Genomic DNA, 16,203 nt, shown 5'->3' on the forward strand with positions numbered 1-16,203 from the left:
GTTGTAAATATTAAGATTATACCAGCAAGAACGAATCTTTCTGTAAGAAAAATGATTTAAATCAAATCTTACTGACTAGTGATTTAAATTGGTTTGATTTAAATCAAATCCACCCCGCGCATAACCAAAGCAATACCAATGCCAATGAGTGCAGCAGGGGAAATCTGACGAAAAGATGATTTAGTTTAAAAAGCAATGGCAAGATGGAACTCTTGACGTGATTATCCTGAATATGGAAGGTAAATTTTAAAAGCTAACTGGACTTGAAACTGAAGAAATGCTGTCATTTCTCCCTTGTGATCAACCCATTTCCTACCCTATTACACAGGAATATGACCAACGTATTAACAGGGTATTGTTAAGAAATGCTGTTAACTCGAAAGGAGACAAGCCATGGACCCATCACTGGGGAAACTGCACTTACTGAAGTCAAAGCAAGTCCAAAGCTAGTTGACTGATGCTTCATCTGGATTTCAATCTTGTGAAGCAGTGCTTCAATCCTTTCTTCCTCAAACCCATTCCTTGGGAGAAAACAAACAAGCGAGCGGACAGTTAATATTGCTCTAAAAGCACACACGGAAGGGAGACTTCCACTCCCAAGAAAACATTAAAAAACAGGGAAAAAGAAAGACTCACACACTCAATGACTCACATACTCTCCAGCCACTACAAAACAAAACAAAACCACCCCACACAGCTTTTACTTACTCAATAACTTCATCAACCGTCCTGGAAATAATTTGTTTCACAGTCTCAATGTTCTCTTCGGCGATCCCTTGAAGGCCAACGCTGAAATAAGCCTCTCTTGTGGAGCCGTTAAACCTGCAGAACACAAGAAAACGAAGGAAAAAATGTCTTGGCTGCTCACAGCAGGGGTGGGGAGACATGTCGCAATTCAAGGGCCATATCCTTTCAATTGTAGCCTCCTTGGGGCCACAAGACAGTTATGGGTGGAGCCTGAGAAAGTGGGTGGGGCAAGAAAGGTGACCTTAACTTTGTAGAGAAGGCTGTGCACTACATAGGTTTGTGCAAAGAGAGAGACACACTTATTCTACCCATCCAGGCAAGGAAGAGGCACCATCTCAGTGGAGGCATGTGTCCCAGCCAGGTAAAAGCACCCAAAGAAGGTGAACAGCAGGACTACCAAGGGGTGTGGCTTGCAGAGTCCCAAGGACCACACAGAAAGGCTTGGAAGATTCACATTTTGTCCCTAGGGACTGAGATTGCCCACTTCTGGCTTTCGGCCTTCGCTCTTGGGCAGCTGAGTCTTGAAAGAGTTGTGCCCCAGGAAAGGAAGGGCAAGTGGGAAAGAAGTGGCACACTGTATTAAATGTGGTCCAGTGGCAGAAGAACAGCAGAGCCCAGACAGGGGGCATAAAGGCAAACAGCAAGGGTAGAAACACAGGCGAACAGCCCATTCGCCAGAAGGAAGCTATAACACAGAGCTACGAAGAGTAGTTCTAAAATTTCAGGAAGCCAGAATGCTTTTAGTGCATTTAGCACTAGTTAGAAGTGGGAAGTCCAGACATTCCACAAACTGAGATCCAGTCAACCAGGAATCCTGAGAAGGCGTGGGTCTGATCCGAGTTCCCAGGAGATTTTATCCATGAAATTACAGTAAAGGTAATTTGCAACTTACACACATTTAACTTGTGCGCATTCAGCTTTATGCACTTGGCAAAACTGTTTTAAAAAGTTAAAAAGGTGGGTGGGCATCTGGGAAAGATTTTGGCAACCCCATCCGCCACTGAACCCAAAGTTTTGACTATATGTGATTCTGGCTTTGCATGCTCTCCCTCCCAGAGGGAAAGGTAAAGGGACCTCTGACCATTAGGTCCAATCGTGACCGACTCTGGGGTTGTGGTGCTCATCTCGCTTTACTGGCCGAGGGAGCCGGCGTACAGCTTCCGGGTCATGTGGCCAGCATGACTAAGCCGCTTCTGGCGAACCAGAGCAGCGCACGGAAACACCGTTTACCTTCCCGCCAGAGCGGTACCTATTTATCTACTTGCACTTGGACGTGCTTTCAAACTGCTAGGTTGGCAGGAGCAGGGACCGAGCAACGGGAGCTCACCCCGTCATGGGGATCTGAACCGCCGACCGTCTGATCGGCAAGTCCTAGGCTCTGTGGTTTAACCCACAGTGCTACCCGCGTCCCGTCTCCCTCCCAGAACATAACCCCAAATCGAGAATTGCCTGCAGTTGGTGTGTTTTCACTTACTTGTTGGTCTTGGCCTGAACTCTTTTCTCCCCCTCGAAGTCAAATCAGGGAACAGCAGTGTGAAATATTTCATTTGTGTCAGCCTAGTGTGACTGGCCCAAAGTCACTCTGTAAACTTTGTGGCATGAGAGGGGATTTTGAACCTGAGTCTTCTGGATCCTAGTTTGACACTCTGATCATAACATCACATTGCCTTGTTGCAACCTTACTTTATGCCACTTAGAAGTCACAGTGTTAAGCAGCATATAAAATGGATGGGTGGATGGGGGCAGGGGAGTGAAATAAAGAGCAAAGTGTGCTTTGCCCCTATTTTAAATGCCCAACCTGAGTAATTTAATTAAAAAACAACAAATTGAACTAAAGTTGTGGGGTGAAGTCCTACACTGCTGCACGCAGCTAACACACTTACCCAACATCTGGCGAAAAATCTGAACCCAGACCAGCTTCGATTAAAGCTTTATAAAAGGGGGAATTGGGGCCACCAACCAACAGCGAAGACAACAAGTTCAGCGTGAAGGATTCGAAATTATCTGTAATGCTAAAAAGAGAAAAAGTTTACAATAGTACCGTGGGATTCAGCATATAAAGGACAACGACGGCAGTTAAGACCAAACCAAAACCTGAATCCAGGTGCAGAGTTACACAAGGCTAGTCAAGTTATTCTGGCAAACAATGCAGAAAATGGGAGAGAGTCTTCTGTGACATTTTTATAGGTTCCGGAAACATTCTTAGTAGCTGTGGATTATAGACAGGAACCTCTATAGATTACGTGCCACTCTCCACATTTGTTGTCATAAATATACGAAATCAATAAAGAAAATGGCCAAATAATTTGTCCTTTTATGACTCCTGAAATCAGGTAGCTGAGGAGCCACTTCAATCTACCCCAGCAGAAGGCTGACTGACCTACCTGATCAGGCTGTGGTAAGTTTTATAACAAAGTAACACATGTGAATCACTTTCAACCTTCTAAAATGCTAATTTCTAAGGATTCTACTGGTAATTCCACGGTGTCCAGTGCTGAGTTAGCTGTGGATTCACTGAGCATTATGAGGGTGGGAAAGTGGCAATGGTGCCACAAGCCTATAGCTTTTGTTTTCTGGTTTTGCCCAAAGTTGTTTGCAAAAAAAGCCAAAATCACCAAAATCTATACTACTGGCATGGGCAATTTCTGCCCAGACACTACTTAATGGGGCTGAATACCAGCTATGTCCAGAAAATTCCAGACATATGGCAACTCTGTTCTGCCATATTCTGCAAATGTGTAATCCCAGCTCATCATATAACTGCAGGGATGTAACCTTCATGGCTTTTAATTGTCAGAGGACTGAAAACATGGCAAAAGACAGCAGCACCCCCTGGTGACAGCTCCACATCACTACTCAACCATGAAGCCTAGTGACTTTCTATCAGTCATATACTGCCTGCCACTGAGTCTTAACTACCTGATAGGATTGTTGTTGGGAGACAATGGACACTGCCCCAAGCTTTTGGGAGATGGGCAGACTGCTTTATAATGTAATCAAGATATGCAAGTTAGCCCTCTGAAAGAAACAATGACCACTGCACCCCTTTCTCAGCTAAGCCTTGCTGAAAAGGAAGTATGGGGGGTGGGGAGCCAGGATCCCAAGGGGCGAGGCTAAGCATCACCAAACTAGTCATTTTATGCTTTTGGTGGCTGGGGTCAATATGCACTAAGCACAACTGGAGAAGGCAGAGATGGTGGGAGCCCAATGCAATGCATTTCAGGGTTCCCTGTTCAGCAGGGAACGGCAAGCTGTTTGAAACTCATCCATTTCCCATTCCACGTACTCTGCTAGGAGGTAGCCGACGCTGACCATCGTCTGCTTCTTGGAGTCTGCAGCAAGCGAATCAGTCCCGCAGGTCACATGGTGTTCCCTCTGCAAAAGAGAAACCGATGATTTGAGAAGGCAGGGGAATGCAGCCCTCTCTCTCTGCCTCCAATATATGGAAGTGCCAGAGTTAAGCTCACTGGCAAGAGACGCCTGAGAGCGAGATGCTGTAGCTGAGCATGTGCAACCTTACACTGAATCAGACCATCGGCCCAGTATACCTGAAGAAGTGTCTCCACCCCCATCGTTCAGCCCGGACACTGAGGTCCAGCTCCAAGGGCCTTCTGGCGGTTCCCTCCCTGCGAGAAGAAAAGTTATAGGGAACCAGGCACAGGGCCTTCTCGGTAGTGGCACCCTCCCATCAGATGTCAAGGAGATAAACAACTATCTGACTTTTAGAAGACATCTGAAGGCAGCCCTGTATTGGGAAGTTTTTAACATTTGTGCTTTATCGTGTTTTTAGTATTCTGTTGGGAGCTGCCCAGAGTGGCTGGGGAAACCCAGCCAGATGGGCGGGGTAATAAATTATTATTATCTAGTCCAGCATCCTGTTCTTACATTGGTCAACCAGGTGCCTGTGGGAAACCCAAGGAGCAGTACCTGAGCAGAGGAGCACCCTCCCATCCTGTGGTTTCCAGGTATTCAGAAGCAGGACTGCCTCCAACTGTACAAGCAGAGAATCACCCAGCACAGTCGAGGCTCGACTGGCTGTGGACCCCCAAAGTCTCAGGCAAGGGTCTTTTTCCAGCCCTGCTTCCCCAAGATCTATTCACTGAAGATAGCAGTCTTTCAGAGCATTTGCACTGCATGCAGAAGGTCGGAGGTTCAGTCAACCAAACAGGCATCTTCAGGCTCTGGCCTGAAGCACTGAAGTGTTGCTGCCAAACAGTGTGGACAATTCTGAGCTACATGGACCAATGGTGTGACACAGTGTAAGGCAGAGCTGCCCATGAACCCAGCCTCTTCCACCCGAGGTAAAACAGGCAGCTAAAAAAAAAATAGAGACAGGGCCTTCTCTGCAGTGGGGCCCATACTGTGCAACTCCCTCCCGCTATGGATACCTGCCTGGTGCTTAAAACCTTAATTAAATACTGTACAAGGCCCTTGATCTAGTTCAGAACCAAGGCTGCACAACCCTAGATATTATCTCTTTTTCTTGTGCGTTGTTATTACGCTATTGCATTTGGATTTTTTATTTTTTTAAAAAAAGTGTGCATTCCTATGCATTTGTGGGAAATATGGCATGTAAACAGACTGAACTGCGACTAAACATTTCCTAGAAATTTTTCCACATTCAAAATGTACCAGAAGAGCTACAGTGGGAGGAGATGAAAAAGCCAGGCAGATTTTCATCTTTCCTCAATCAGGAACTATTCACAAGAGAACTAGAAGCCACACTTGACTTGACTGCGGCTGTTACAGTCATCCCTGCTAAACATTTGGGCTGGAAAGTGTTTTTTGGGAAACGACCAAGGACAAAATGGCCTCTGTGTGGGTTTCAAGAGTCACCTATGGAAATCCAGAGTAGAAATCTTGTGGTACTCACAGGTTTATCCCAGAGCTGTTGTATTGGGACAGCAGTGTTCGGCTCAATTTTCTGGAATTTACTCAGGGCATCCTCATGGATCTGTTGCAAGTGTTGTTCCAGTGGGAAGTTACCGTAAGTGAAGAACCTGGAATTTTATTTTTTATTATATACTACTACTAACAGGCAAAATAAACTTGCATATTCAAAAGCCTGGATCCCAAAACTCCCATTTGCACATATAGATGCCACAAGATTTATGTTCCATGTTTTAGACCATGGTCAAGCCCAAAGGCCCATCTCTGACTCACAGAAGCTGGAGGACCATCTGCCACGTAAGATCCAGTTGAGATTCCTGCCTTGCAGGAGGTTGGACTAGATGATCCTTGGGGTCCCTTCCAACTATATAATTCTATGATGCTATTATTCTGCAGATCTTTCACTTTTGTTTATACTTTCCCAATGCTAATGATACACATCATTAATCCTAAAATGACAATTCATGGAGCAGTATACCTCAGCATCGCTCCTAAGGAAAAAGCAATTATTTCTACATTTAATCTTAGTCAAAAGGCTGCAAAGCTACTGAAAACCAGTGATTTTTGCATTCTTGGAAAAGTCTAGAAAGCCATAGAAAAAAATGGGCTAGAAAGTGAAGAGAGCTCCCTCACTAGAGGCACAGAGATAGGAAGTTGGGGCATGTGGTTGGGCAGAAACATGTACCTTATTTTAAAAAATGGCTCATTGCTTTCTCCGGCCACAATGAAGCACTCGTAGAAAGTGATAAACTGAGAGTCTCATCAGAAGAAGGAAGCTTTGGCCTAGTCAGCCTTAGCCGGCATCCAACATGGCAGAACAACTTTGCGGAGCCCCACCTGGGGCAACCTCGGGCCCTTAAAATTCCCTGGGTCATTTGCACAGGAAATGAAACACACACACCACACACCCAGCTAGGATTGACTTATTTCCTGGCTCCCCCAACTGAGAGCTGAAGCTGCAATAGCTGTGTTGGGCACACCCGGGATTATTACAAAGCACCCCTTTCCCTTTCAGATGCACGCTTCTCACCTTGCATTACTAGGGTGGTAATGTGTTGCGTGGAATTGCTTCAGCTGTTCCCAGGAAAGATCAGGGATCTTCAGTGGGTCGCCGCCGGACACAACTGCGTAGGTGTGGTCAGGGAGAATCTTGTTCTGAAGGTGCTGGGAGAATACTCTCTCGTTGTCTGTCTTAAAAGAAATCGTTTAGGTAGGAGTAAAAAAGCTTCAGCAAAACTCACCTGCAACAACCACTGCTACTTCAGGGAGCACATCAGGTAATAGCCACAGTTTTCCTGGAGAACCCAATAATCCCCAGAAAACAGGAAAACAGTGGAAGGAATCACAAAACTGTAGAGTTGAATGGGTTCCTGAGGGTCATCTAGTCCAACCCCGTTCTTAACCAAGACTCAGGATGGAGTTAAGAGTGCATGTGGCCCTCAGCAAGTTTCCCAGGAGGGACAGTGGCCCTCAGGCTGAAGAAGCTTCCCCATTTCAGCATTAAATTGTGGAAAAATGTATAGATTGATAGGAAAGGACTGATTTATGCTGTGAACGCACTGAAACATTGTGATGAGTGAGTGTCGCTGGCTTATTATGGTTTGTTGTGAAGAAGCATCATACTGGTACATGCTACCTGATCATTCCTGCGTTACTCCTCTGACATGAGAAAGAATTGATCTTACTTGAAGTGCTGATTTAGGAGTGGCTCCAGCATCCCATGATGTAAATGGCTGCCCCCTACAAGCATGGATGACCACCCAGACTTAAAACAATGGTTTGTTGATGGCTTACAAATCCTGGCTTGTTAGGGATTCAGGATCCCGTATTTGGGCCTCACAGGAAGCTGAGCTAAACTGTGGATTCTTGGTTTGTTTCCCCAGCTCATGTCAGGGAGAAGCAGTGCCAGAGTGATGGAGATGTGTGCACTAATCTACTGCCTGTTTCACAATAAACCATGGTTAGCTAGAAACACTGGTTTACTACAAATACAGTCAATAGGTCAATTGGACATGATGATGATTTTATTATTTATACCCCGCCCATCTGGCTGGGTTTCCCCAGGCACTCTGGGCAGCTCACAGCACATTAAAAATTGTAAAATGTACTATATACATAAAATGTGCTGTATATATATAAATATACAGGGCTCATCCAGACTTCTGCATGTGCTGTGCCTAGAAAGCACATGTCCTGGTTGTTTTCCACTTGACCCATGCTTTCTACGTATGGGTCCAAGGAGATTTTCCCTTGCCCCGCTCCTTTCCAATGGAAAAACAGCTCTTTAGTGATATATCAGAACAAATGGCAATCGGGGAAAAACCCAAATTCCTGTTAGCTCTGATTGAGCACTAAAGAGCAGTTTTTTTCCAGGAGGGTGATGGAAGCAGCAGAACAAAGGGAGGAGTGGATAAGCAAATCCACTCCATGTATGCATGGTTAGGAGAGTTAACTAGGAATGTCCGCTGCTGGGAATCACAAGTAGAGAGTGTGCTCTTGCACTCAAGTCCAGTGTGTGGGCTTCCAAAGACATCAGGTTGGCCACTGACGGTACAAGATGCTGGACTTAGATGGGCGTTTGGCCTGATCTGGCAGGACTCTTATTGCGTTCTTAAATTAAAACAATTTTGAAAAAGGAACTTACAAATGCTCCCTTCATCTCATTGAAGACAACTCCTTTGAAGACTAGCGGCGTCTGAGGGTCTGCTGGATCCTCATGTTCTAATCTCCAGCCTTCCTGCCTGTGCAAATGAAGACACGCAACAGAGGGGTCAACACTCCTTTGGGCAGCACCACCATGTGTGCGTATATGTGCCCAAAACATGAAAGTCTTACCAGAAGTCAAGGTGTCTCAAACAAGGGAAAAACACCGCGTCCAGGTATACAGACAGAAGGTTCTGAAAATCTTTGGGATTTTGGGTGGAAAACGGGTAGAGTGTATAGTCGCTAGCTGTGGGAAAAGGTAACAAAATAAATATTAAGAATTTAATGAAGGTGTCCCAGGGACAATGGGATTCCGTGGTTCTCCCTTTCCAGGAGGGAGGCCTGTCCTCTGAAGCCCCTTCCTAGCAAGGATTGCTGCTGCAACCCCCCTCCTCTGTTGCAATTCTGAGAAGGGTGTGTGTTCTAGGGCGAGGTTTTAGATCCACTGGATCCATGCTACCAGGATGGACTGGAGATGGTGGGGCTACTGCTAACCTTTCGTTCTAATAGTCTTGCTCATCCTGTTTATGAACAGAGCTCCTCTCAGATATTATAGTTAACAGATCAGGGTGGCAGGGGTTTTTTTTGTAACTCGCTCCCCAAGACCACGATTCCATGGCTATCTACACCCAAAAGTGCCTTACACAGAATTGCAGCCATCCTCCATTTACCCCACTACCATCTGCAATGACTGGGAGGGGCTCTTCACGATCCCCAGAGACTCTTAACTGCAGATGCCAAGGGTTAAACCCAGAAGTTTCTGCTTGCAAATGATATATTTTGCTCCACCCTTGAACCAAACAGGGCGGGCACATTATCAAGGGCAGCAATCGTCCCCAGATCTGAGCCAGGCGTTAAGCGGACAGTTTTGCAGAAGCTTCCCAGCACTGCGCTCTTGTCTCCTTTTTTTCCAAGTCAGTTTTCTTTCCATCAGTAAACAGACAAGAAACATGTATTGATGGGGATCTTGGGGGCAGGGGCTACCTTGTTGACATCCCAAATGGGCTATGCATCACAATGGGGCTGCAGTTTGCATTTTTCCAAGGTCTCAACGCAACGTGCAGAACTCCAATTGCTCCTTAAAGAAAGCGCTGGGTCTCTCAGTAAGTCCCATAAGGCTCCTTCCACATATCTGAACCAGTTCTACTGCAACTGACATGCAGTTGAGGCCTGCAATAAAATGTTGCTGCATTTCCTCCTGCCTAAAGGGAGTTTAATGTTCCAGGAACATTCCAAGCAAGGCACTTCATTCTTCTCCCTCCCTACCATGTTATTTTCCAACTGTAAATATATATTCAATATCTGCAGAGCATGCTCAGTCCTGATTGGTGGCTTTTTTACCCTCTTAGTTTTCTTTTCTTTATTTTTGCTCTTGTGCAATGATACACACCGCCCCAAGCATGCATTTACCTCCCCTCTTATTTCTCAGCAGCCTTGGTTTGGCTACAGTCCTGCCGGCACTCTCCACTCGAGTTTGGAATTGGAAGGAGTGACAGGCACCATAGATTTCATCATATGAGTAAGTTGCCGTTTGCACGAGAAAAATGCAAGAGGCTGCTTGTTCCTGTTTGCTCACCTGTAAAGGCATTCATGAACGTGGAGAGTGACCTGTTTAGCATTTTGAAGAAAGGATCTCGGACAGGATACTTCTGCGAACCACAAAGCACAGTGTGTTCGAGGATATGGGGGACGCCTGTACTGTCCATTGGAGTGGTACGGAATTGAACACTGTAAGGTAATCAGGAAAAGGTTGGAGAGGTTAAAATATGGAAGTAAAACATCACCATACATATAAAAATAATTTGTTATTCCTATAATGCTGGACCCCAGATTTCCCCTCCTTTTCGTGGGAGCTGCATTCTCAGTGGCACCTTAAGAAGCAAGCAGTAGAACCTCACGAATTCTTATACTGACCTCTGACCTTCCAGGGACCTTTCACACAATTGATGGCAGATGCAGCCTTGTCTCCAAACATACTTGGAAGCCCTAAATGGCACTCCCGTAAAGTCACGATTCTATCCCCATCCCTAGCGAGACTTGTCAAAACTCTGATCCCAACACACCTACCTGAAGAGATTGTTGGAATCCTCTCTTGCCACATGCAAATACTTGGCTCCCGTCTGATCATGGCTCAGGTTGACAGTAGTTAAGAATAACTCGGGTACAGCTGTCACCTATGGTGGGCAAGCACGCACGCACACACGTGCACACACACACATTTATTTCGGTTAATACAAATGGCCACAATCATTTTTATTATCATTAAGCTATTTGACTCACACTAACAACGATCTCAGAAGCTGAACAATGCACAAATAAATAAAGGCAAAGGTAAAACTTCAGGGCCTCTCCAGTGAGCACAAGCTATTCTACCAAGTTGCCTGGGCACAATTCTTACAGAATGCAGGCAGGCAGTTAAGTACCAAGCAAAAAAAGAAAAGGTAAAAGAGGGGTTAGACATTAAATAAGAGGCATATGAAATAACGCACGGTGTGTACAATGTGGATACAGATAATTTATTCTCCCTCTCATAACATTAGAGCCTGGAGTCACAGAATCAAAAACATGTAGGGACCCTGAGGGTCATCTAGTCCAACCCCCTGCAATGCTGGAACCTTTCATCCAACGTAGTGCTCGAACCCAGAACCCCAAGATTAAGAGTCTCATGCTCTACTGAGGGATGGTGCTATCCCTCCTATACCCAATGCTAGTAATTCTCAAGAGCAGGCACACTGAAATCAATGGACTTAAGCAACCTCTCCATTGTTGTCCTACTCTGAGCAGCACCAGCATTGGTTATTGCCCAAAGCAGCCGTATGGTAGGAATTTCGGGACAGACAAGATGTGCTTCTGCCACACAGTGCACAACTTGAACTACGGAATTTGCTACCGCAAAATGCAGTCATGCCTCTGAACCCCTGTTGCTGGAGAACTTTGAGCAGGAGAATGCAACTGTTCTCATGCTATATTTGTGGGCTTACTACGGGCATCAGGCTGGCCACTGTGAGAACAGAAGGCTGGACTAGATGGGTCTTTTAGTCTGACCCAGCAGGGCTCTCCTTATGCTTTTAGCTGTTTATAAACTGACTGGTTGAGCCCCCAGAATCAGCTGCAAAATACAGCGTGTGTGTTCCTCTGCCGAGAAGCTGATGTGGAAAGGTCTTCCTGAGTTTTCAAGCTTTTTTTTTTTTACCGTCAGATCAGACAATACTTTCTTGGGAGACCCCAACTTTCTTGGGAGAAGAGAGCCAGAGAGCCCCGAGCGACCAGGAAAACCAGACAAGTACCTGGTTTACTGTGAATCCATGGATGCGATCTCCAGTTTTGTACTGCAGTGCCCTTTCATTGGCAGAAGTACTCTTCCATCTCCAGAGTCTCTGATTAAATGGCCTGAAACTATATACACAAAAAGAGAGAGGAAGAGGAAAAAGCAAACAATGAGTCTTCCTTTAAAAATAATAATTGGGGTGGGGAACCTTGGGCTCAGGAGCCAATGCATCAAGTTAAGCAAATGTGTGAGCATAGGCAGGTGGCACCCATTTATTCAGTTGTATAATTAATACAACTTAGACTAATTAGGGCACAGGAAAATGGAAGGGGGGAGTGCTAGGAGCCAAATCCTGCAATAAGTACCTATAACTCAGGAGCTAAATTCCAGGGATGTGAAATCTATAAGCTGGTGTTTAGGGCCACACTAGTAGGGTACCTTAGTAAACAAGACTTTTAAAACTCCCAATTTTGGAGGGGTAAAAGGGAACCTCCACTGTGCACACACTTCCACACAGCACAGCTCTAGCTAGTGGGAGAGTCAACTTAGTTTTAAGAAGGTGAGGCCTAGCCTTCTTTAAAAACACCACTTGACAGGAATGGAGAGTGCTGATTCAGGACTTAAGAGTCAGAGTTGGAAGGGGCTTTTCTAGAGAACTTGGAGGTCCTCTACTCCAATGTAGGCTCTGCAGTGTGAAATGCAACCACAAAACCCCTGGCCCAACCTCTGCTCAAAGTATGTGCAGGAAGGGAGAGCCCATTATCTCCCAAGGCAGCTTCTTCCATTGTTGAACAGCCCCTTACTGGACATTTCTCCTATAAAGTTTAGCTGAAATCTGCTTCCCTCGCACCTTCAGCCCATTTGTTCTAATCCTGGACTTTGAGAGCACCAGCAAACAGGTGAGATACAAGCGCAAATCCTTAACTATATCAATCTTAGCTCAGCCCAAGTGTTATGAGGCAAGGCCTTCAAAAATCAAACTATGCAGTCCAGGCTACAGAATAAAACCATTAAAAGAGTCCTGCTGGATCATACCAAATCTTAGGATAGCAAAACCTGTGGCCTTCCGGTTCTTGGGACTACAACTCGCACCATCCTTGACCAACTATTTCGCTGGCTGGAGCTGATGGTTCACAAGTCCGATGCCTCCATCCAGGAAGACAACACAGATAAACTAGCATGACGGCCAGAGTCAGAAAGTTGGGCTTCTCACCCCTAAATAAGACCACTGCTCCCAATACTTCACAAAACCCAACCGCCAAGAATTCCAGGGAGAAATGGGGGATGTTTCACCAGCGGCTTCCACCCCCCCCCCAATTCCTCTTTTCTTTTATCAGTCCCAGGCCAGCAGAGGAGGTAGGTGTGGCAGCAGGGAGAGACAGTTAAGACAAAACAGCCTCCTTCAGGGAAAAAAATGTCAGAAAGCAAGCTTTCATCAATCAGATTTTCCAAAAAGGTTAAAGGTAAAGGGACCCCTGACCATTAGGTCCAGTCGTGGCCGACTCTGGGGTTGCGGCGCTCATCTCGCTTTATTGGCCCAGGGAGCCGGCATACAGCTTCCGGGTCATGTGGCCAGCATGACTAAGCCGCTTCTGGCAAACCAGCAGAGCAGCGCACGGAAACGCCGTTTTCCTTCCCGCCGGAGCAGTACCTATTTATGTACTTGCACTTTGACGTGCGTTCGAACTGCTAGGTGGGCAGGAGCAGGGACCAAGCAACGGGAGCCAAATACCTGAGCTACTAAAAACAACAAGTGTTGGGGTCAAAGACAACCATAAAAAAAACAACCCTTTCCCCCAGATGCAGAAAGTGGAAGGCACTCTGCACATGTTTAGAGCCTCCCTTTACCTCTCACTCTCCAGCAAGAAACTCAAATAATAGAATACGGGGGTTCTGAACGTCGGTTCCCCAGGGGTTCCTCCTAACACCCCCCACCCAGCCCCCAAGCAGCATGACCCATGGAAAAGGATGAGAGAAGCTACAGTCCAACCACTTCTAGGAAGGGCCCCACGGGATGAAACCCCGGCTCGGAATACGGGGCTTCATAAATGTGGGGGAAAGCTGAGGAGGAGAAGGGGAGCCTCTGAGCACGTGCAGAGTGTTTCTTCGCCCCGCCCGGAGAAGCCCCCACCCCACGAGTCGACCAGCGGCGGATGCTGCTCACCGGCCGGGACTCGTCCGCGCCAGCTGCCGCCCCGCGGCGCAGAACCGGCCCCACATGGCGCAGCGCGACCTCCCCGGCGGCAACCGCGGAAGAGAACGGAAGAGGCGGCTGCGCTGCCCCGGACGACCCGCGGAGCGCATGCGCGGGACCTTTTCGCGGAGGGGGCGCGGCGGGTACCAGACGGCCGCTAGCTCCGCCCCTGGGGCGGGGCCTCTCGGGCGAGGGAGGGCTGCGGAGCTCCGCCCCTTTCCCTGGCGAGGCTGTTTCCCCGCCTGCTCCTCGCATCGCTCTTCTTCCCCGGGAAGCTTTGCGACGGGGCTGCTTGGCGCAGCCGGGCGATTCAGTCTTACCTGCGCTTGCTGGGAGCTGCTCTATCTGATCTCCCTTTAAAGGGGATTGGGAGTTGTGGTTTGTTCAGGGTGCTGGGAACTGTAGGTTTTTTTTTGGGGGGGGGAGTACAGCTCCCAGGATTCATTTGCGCTAGGTGGGTGCAGTGCCAAATTTACGTACAGTGGTACCTCAGGTTAAGTACTTAATTCGTTCCAGAGGTCCGTACTTAACCTGAAACTGTTCTTAACCTGAAGCACCACTTTAGCTAATGGGGCCTCCCGCTGCCACCGCGCCGCCGGTGCACGATTTCTGTTCTCATCCTAAAGCAAAGTTCTTAACCTGAAGCAATATTTCTGGGTTAGCAGAGTCTGTAACCTGAAGCGTATGTAACCCGAGGTATCACTGTAAAAGCTAAACAAGCCATGGGGGTCGCAGGTGGCGCTGTGGGTTAAACTACAGAGCCTAGGACTTGCCGATCAGAAGGTCGGCGGTTCGAACCTCTGCAACGGGGTGAGCTCCCGTTGCTCGGTCCCTGCTCCTGTCAACCTAGCAGTTTGAAAGCACGTCAAAGTGCAAGTAGATAAATAGGTACCGCAGGAAGGTAATCGGTGGGAAGGTAAACGGCTTTTCTGTGCGCTGCTCTGGTTTTCCAGAAGCGGCTTAGTCATGCTGGCCTCATGACCCAGAAGCTGTACACCGGCTCCCTCGGCCAATAAAGTGAGACGAGCGCCGCAACCCCAGAGTCGGTCACGACTGGACCTAATGGTCAGGGGTCCCTTTACCTTTAAACAAGCTATAGCTTAGGGCCCCACTCTCTCGCCCCCCCAAGGAAAAAAACCCTGGATGCACATTTTCAAAATATAAGATAAAAAACAAATAAAATAAAACCTTCATACGGCAACAGTGTTTTGTGTTGTGTAGGCTCCTATTTGTTATGTGCAAATGGCTCTGGATACCTATTAGGTCCATAAATCACCATATAGCATATATTCAACACAAAAAACAGCAACAATTTGTTGTTGACAAAGGACAGCTGGACATATAAAGGGCCCCATTACCTTCAGTAGCTTAGGGCCTCATCAAACCTAAATCCGATCCTGGTTTCTGGGTTCATAGGATTGCAGCCTTTTAGAATCATAGAATCTTAAGAGTTGGAAGGGACCCCAAGGGTCATCTAGTCCAACCCCCTGCAATGCATGGATCTCAGCTAAAGCATCCTTGACAGATGGCCACCCAACCTCTGTTTAAAAACCTCCAAGAAAGGAAAGTCTTCTCCCATCTCTTGTGGCAGTCTTTTTTTTTTTGTTATTATTAATTTATTTAACATAATTATTACAAAATATAAGCAAAATATTGCAAAAACATACATATTTCAGATAAGTACACATATATAAAAAGAACAAAAGAGAAAAAATGAAGAAAAGAAAAAGAGAAAATAAAGATAAAAAGAAGAAGTCTATTCCACTGCTGAACAGCTCTTGCTGCCAGAAAGTTTTTCCGAATGTTTAGTCAGAATCACCTTTCTTGCAACATGAAGAATATATCTTTTTAACAGCGTTATAAAGGCCAGTGTAGATCCAGCCCAGGTGAGGTTCAGCAAAATGTATCCTGATTTGCAAAGAAGCCGAATCATCTGAGGCGATGCTCCGGTTGCCCAAGTTTATTTTAATTAGACTGCAAAGTGTGTCCTTTGACGCAACAAACGGAAAGCTTATTGCAAAATAAAATAAAAATATGATTGGTTGCCAACCACAGAACGGATTCCTCCGAACAACAAAGGCTGGCGTAACTGCAAAGCAGGAAGGCCTTGATGCTTCTGCTCTTAAGTGGGCAGCTGGTAGGTCGGCGTCGGTCAGCCTTCCTCTAAATCATCTCCCAAGTAGGAAATGTGCCCCCTGAAACCTCAAGACTGACAAAGAGCTTGTCAGCATAATAATAACTTGGAAAAAAAATAAGCCTAACCACAGTCAATGGATTGAAGCTCTGAATGAACACGTCCAGAATGCATGAATATTCTTGTTTCATCTTCACCGCGATACCCAAATGAAGGGAATGATATCACGTACTCTGGTGCAGAATGAGGTTCATTATGTTCTGCAAC

At 46.5% G+C, this 16,203-nt stretch overlaps 1 protein-coding gene across 1 annotated transcript in view; it reads right to left on the reverse strand.

Moving 5' to 3' along the window:
- PITRM1 (pitrilysin metallopeptidase 1) overlaps positions 1-13,918 on the reverse strand; it is a 28,909-nt gene extending 14,991 nt beyond the window's left edge. Inside the window, exons 1-12 of the mRNA XM_080974013.1 lie at positions 13,773-13,918; positions 11,628-11,736; positions 10,408-10,514; positions 9,917-10,068; positions 8,473-8,587; positions 8,282-8,378; positions 6,668-6,828; positions 5,621-5,747; positions 4,034-4,122; positions 2,631-2,759; positions 709-822; positions 425-521 (exon numbers count right to left, since the gene is read on the reverse strand). Coding sequence (XP_080830139.1) covers positions 425-521; positions 709-822; positions 2,631-2,759; positions 4,034-4,122; positions 5,621-5,747; positions 6,668-6,828; positions 8,282-8,378; positions 8,473-8,587; positions 9,917-10,068; positions 10,408-10,514; positions 11,628-11,736; positions 13,773-13,912 — 1,437 coding nt within the window. The 5' untranslated portion in view covers positions 13,913-13,918. The remainder of the gene's footprint in view (positions 1-424; positions 522-708; positions 823-2,630; positions 2,760-4,033; positions 4,123-5,620; positions 5,748-6,667; positions 6,829-8,281; positions 8,379-8,472; positions 8,588-9,916; positions 10,069-10,407; positions 10,515-11,627; positions 11,737-13,772) is intronic.
- Positions 13,919-16,203: the final 2,285 nt, after the last annotated feature.

The sequence above is a fragment of the Podarcis pityusensis genome (genome assembly GCF_964106645.2).
Source record: "Podarcis pityusensis genome assembly, chromosome: 12".
Taxonomy (NCBI): domain Eukaryota; kingdom Metazoa; phylum Chordata; class Lepidosauria; order Squamata; family Lacertidae; genus Podarcis; species Podarcis pityusensis.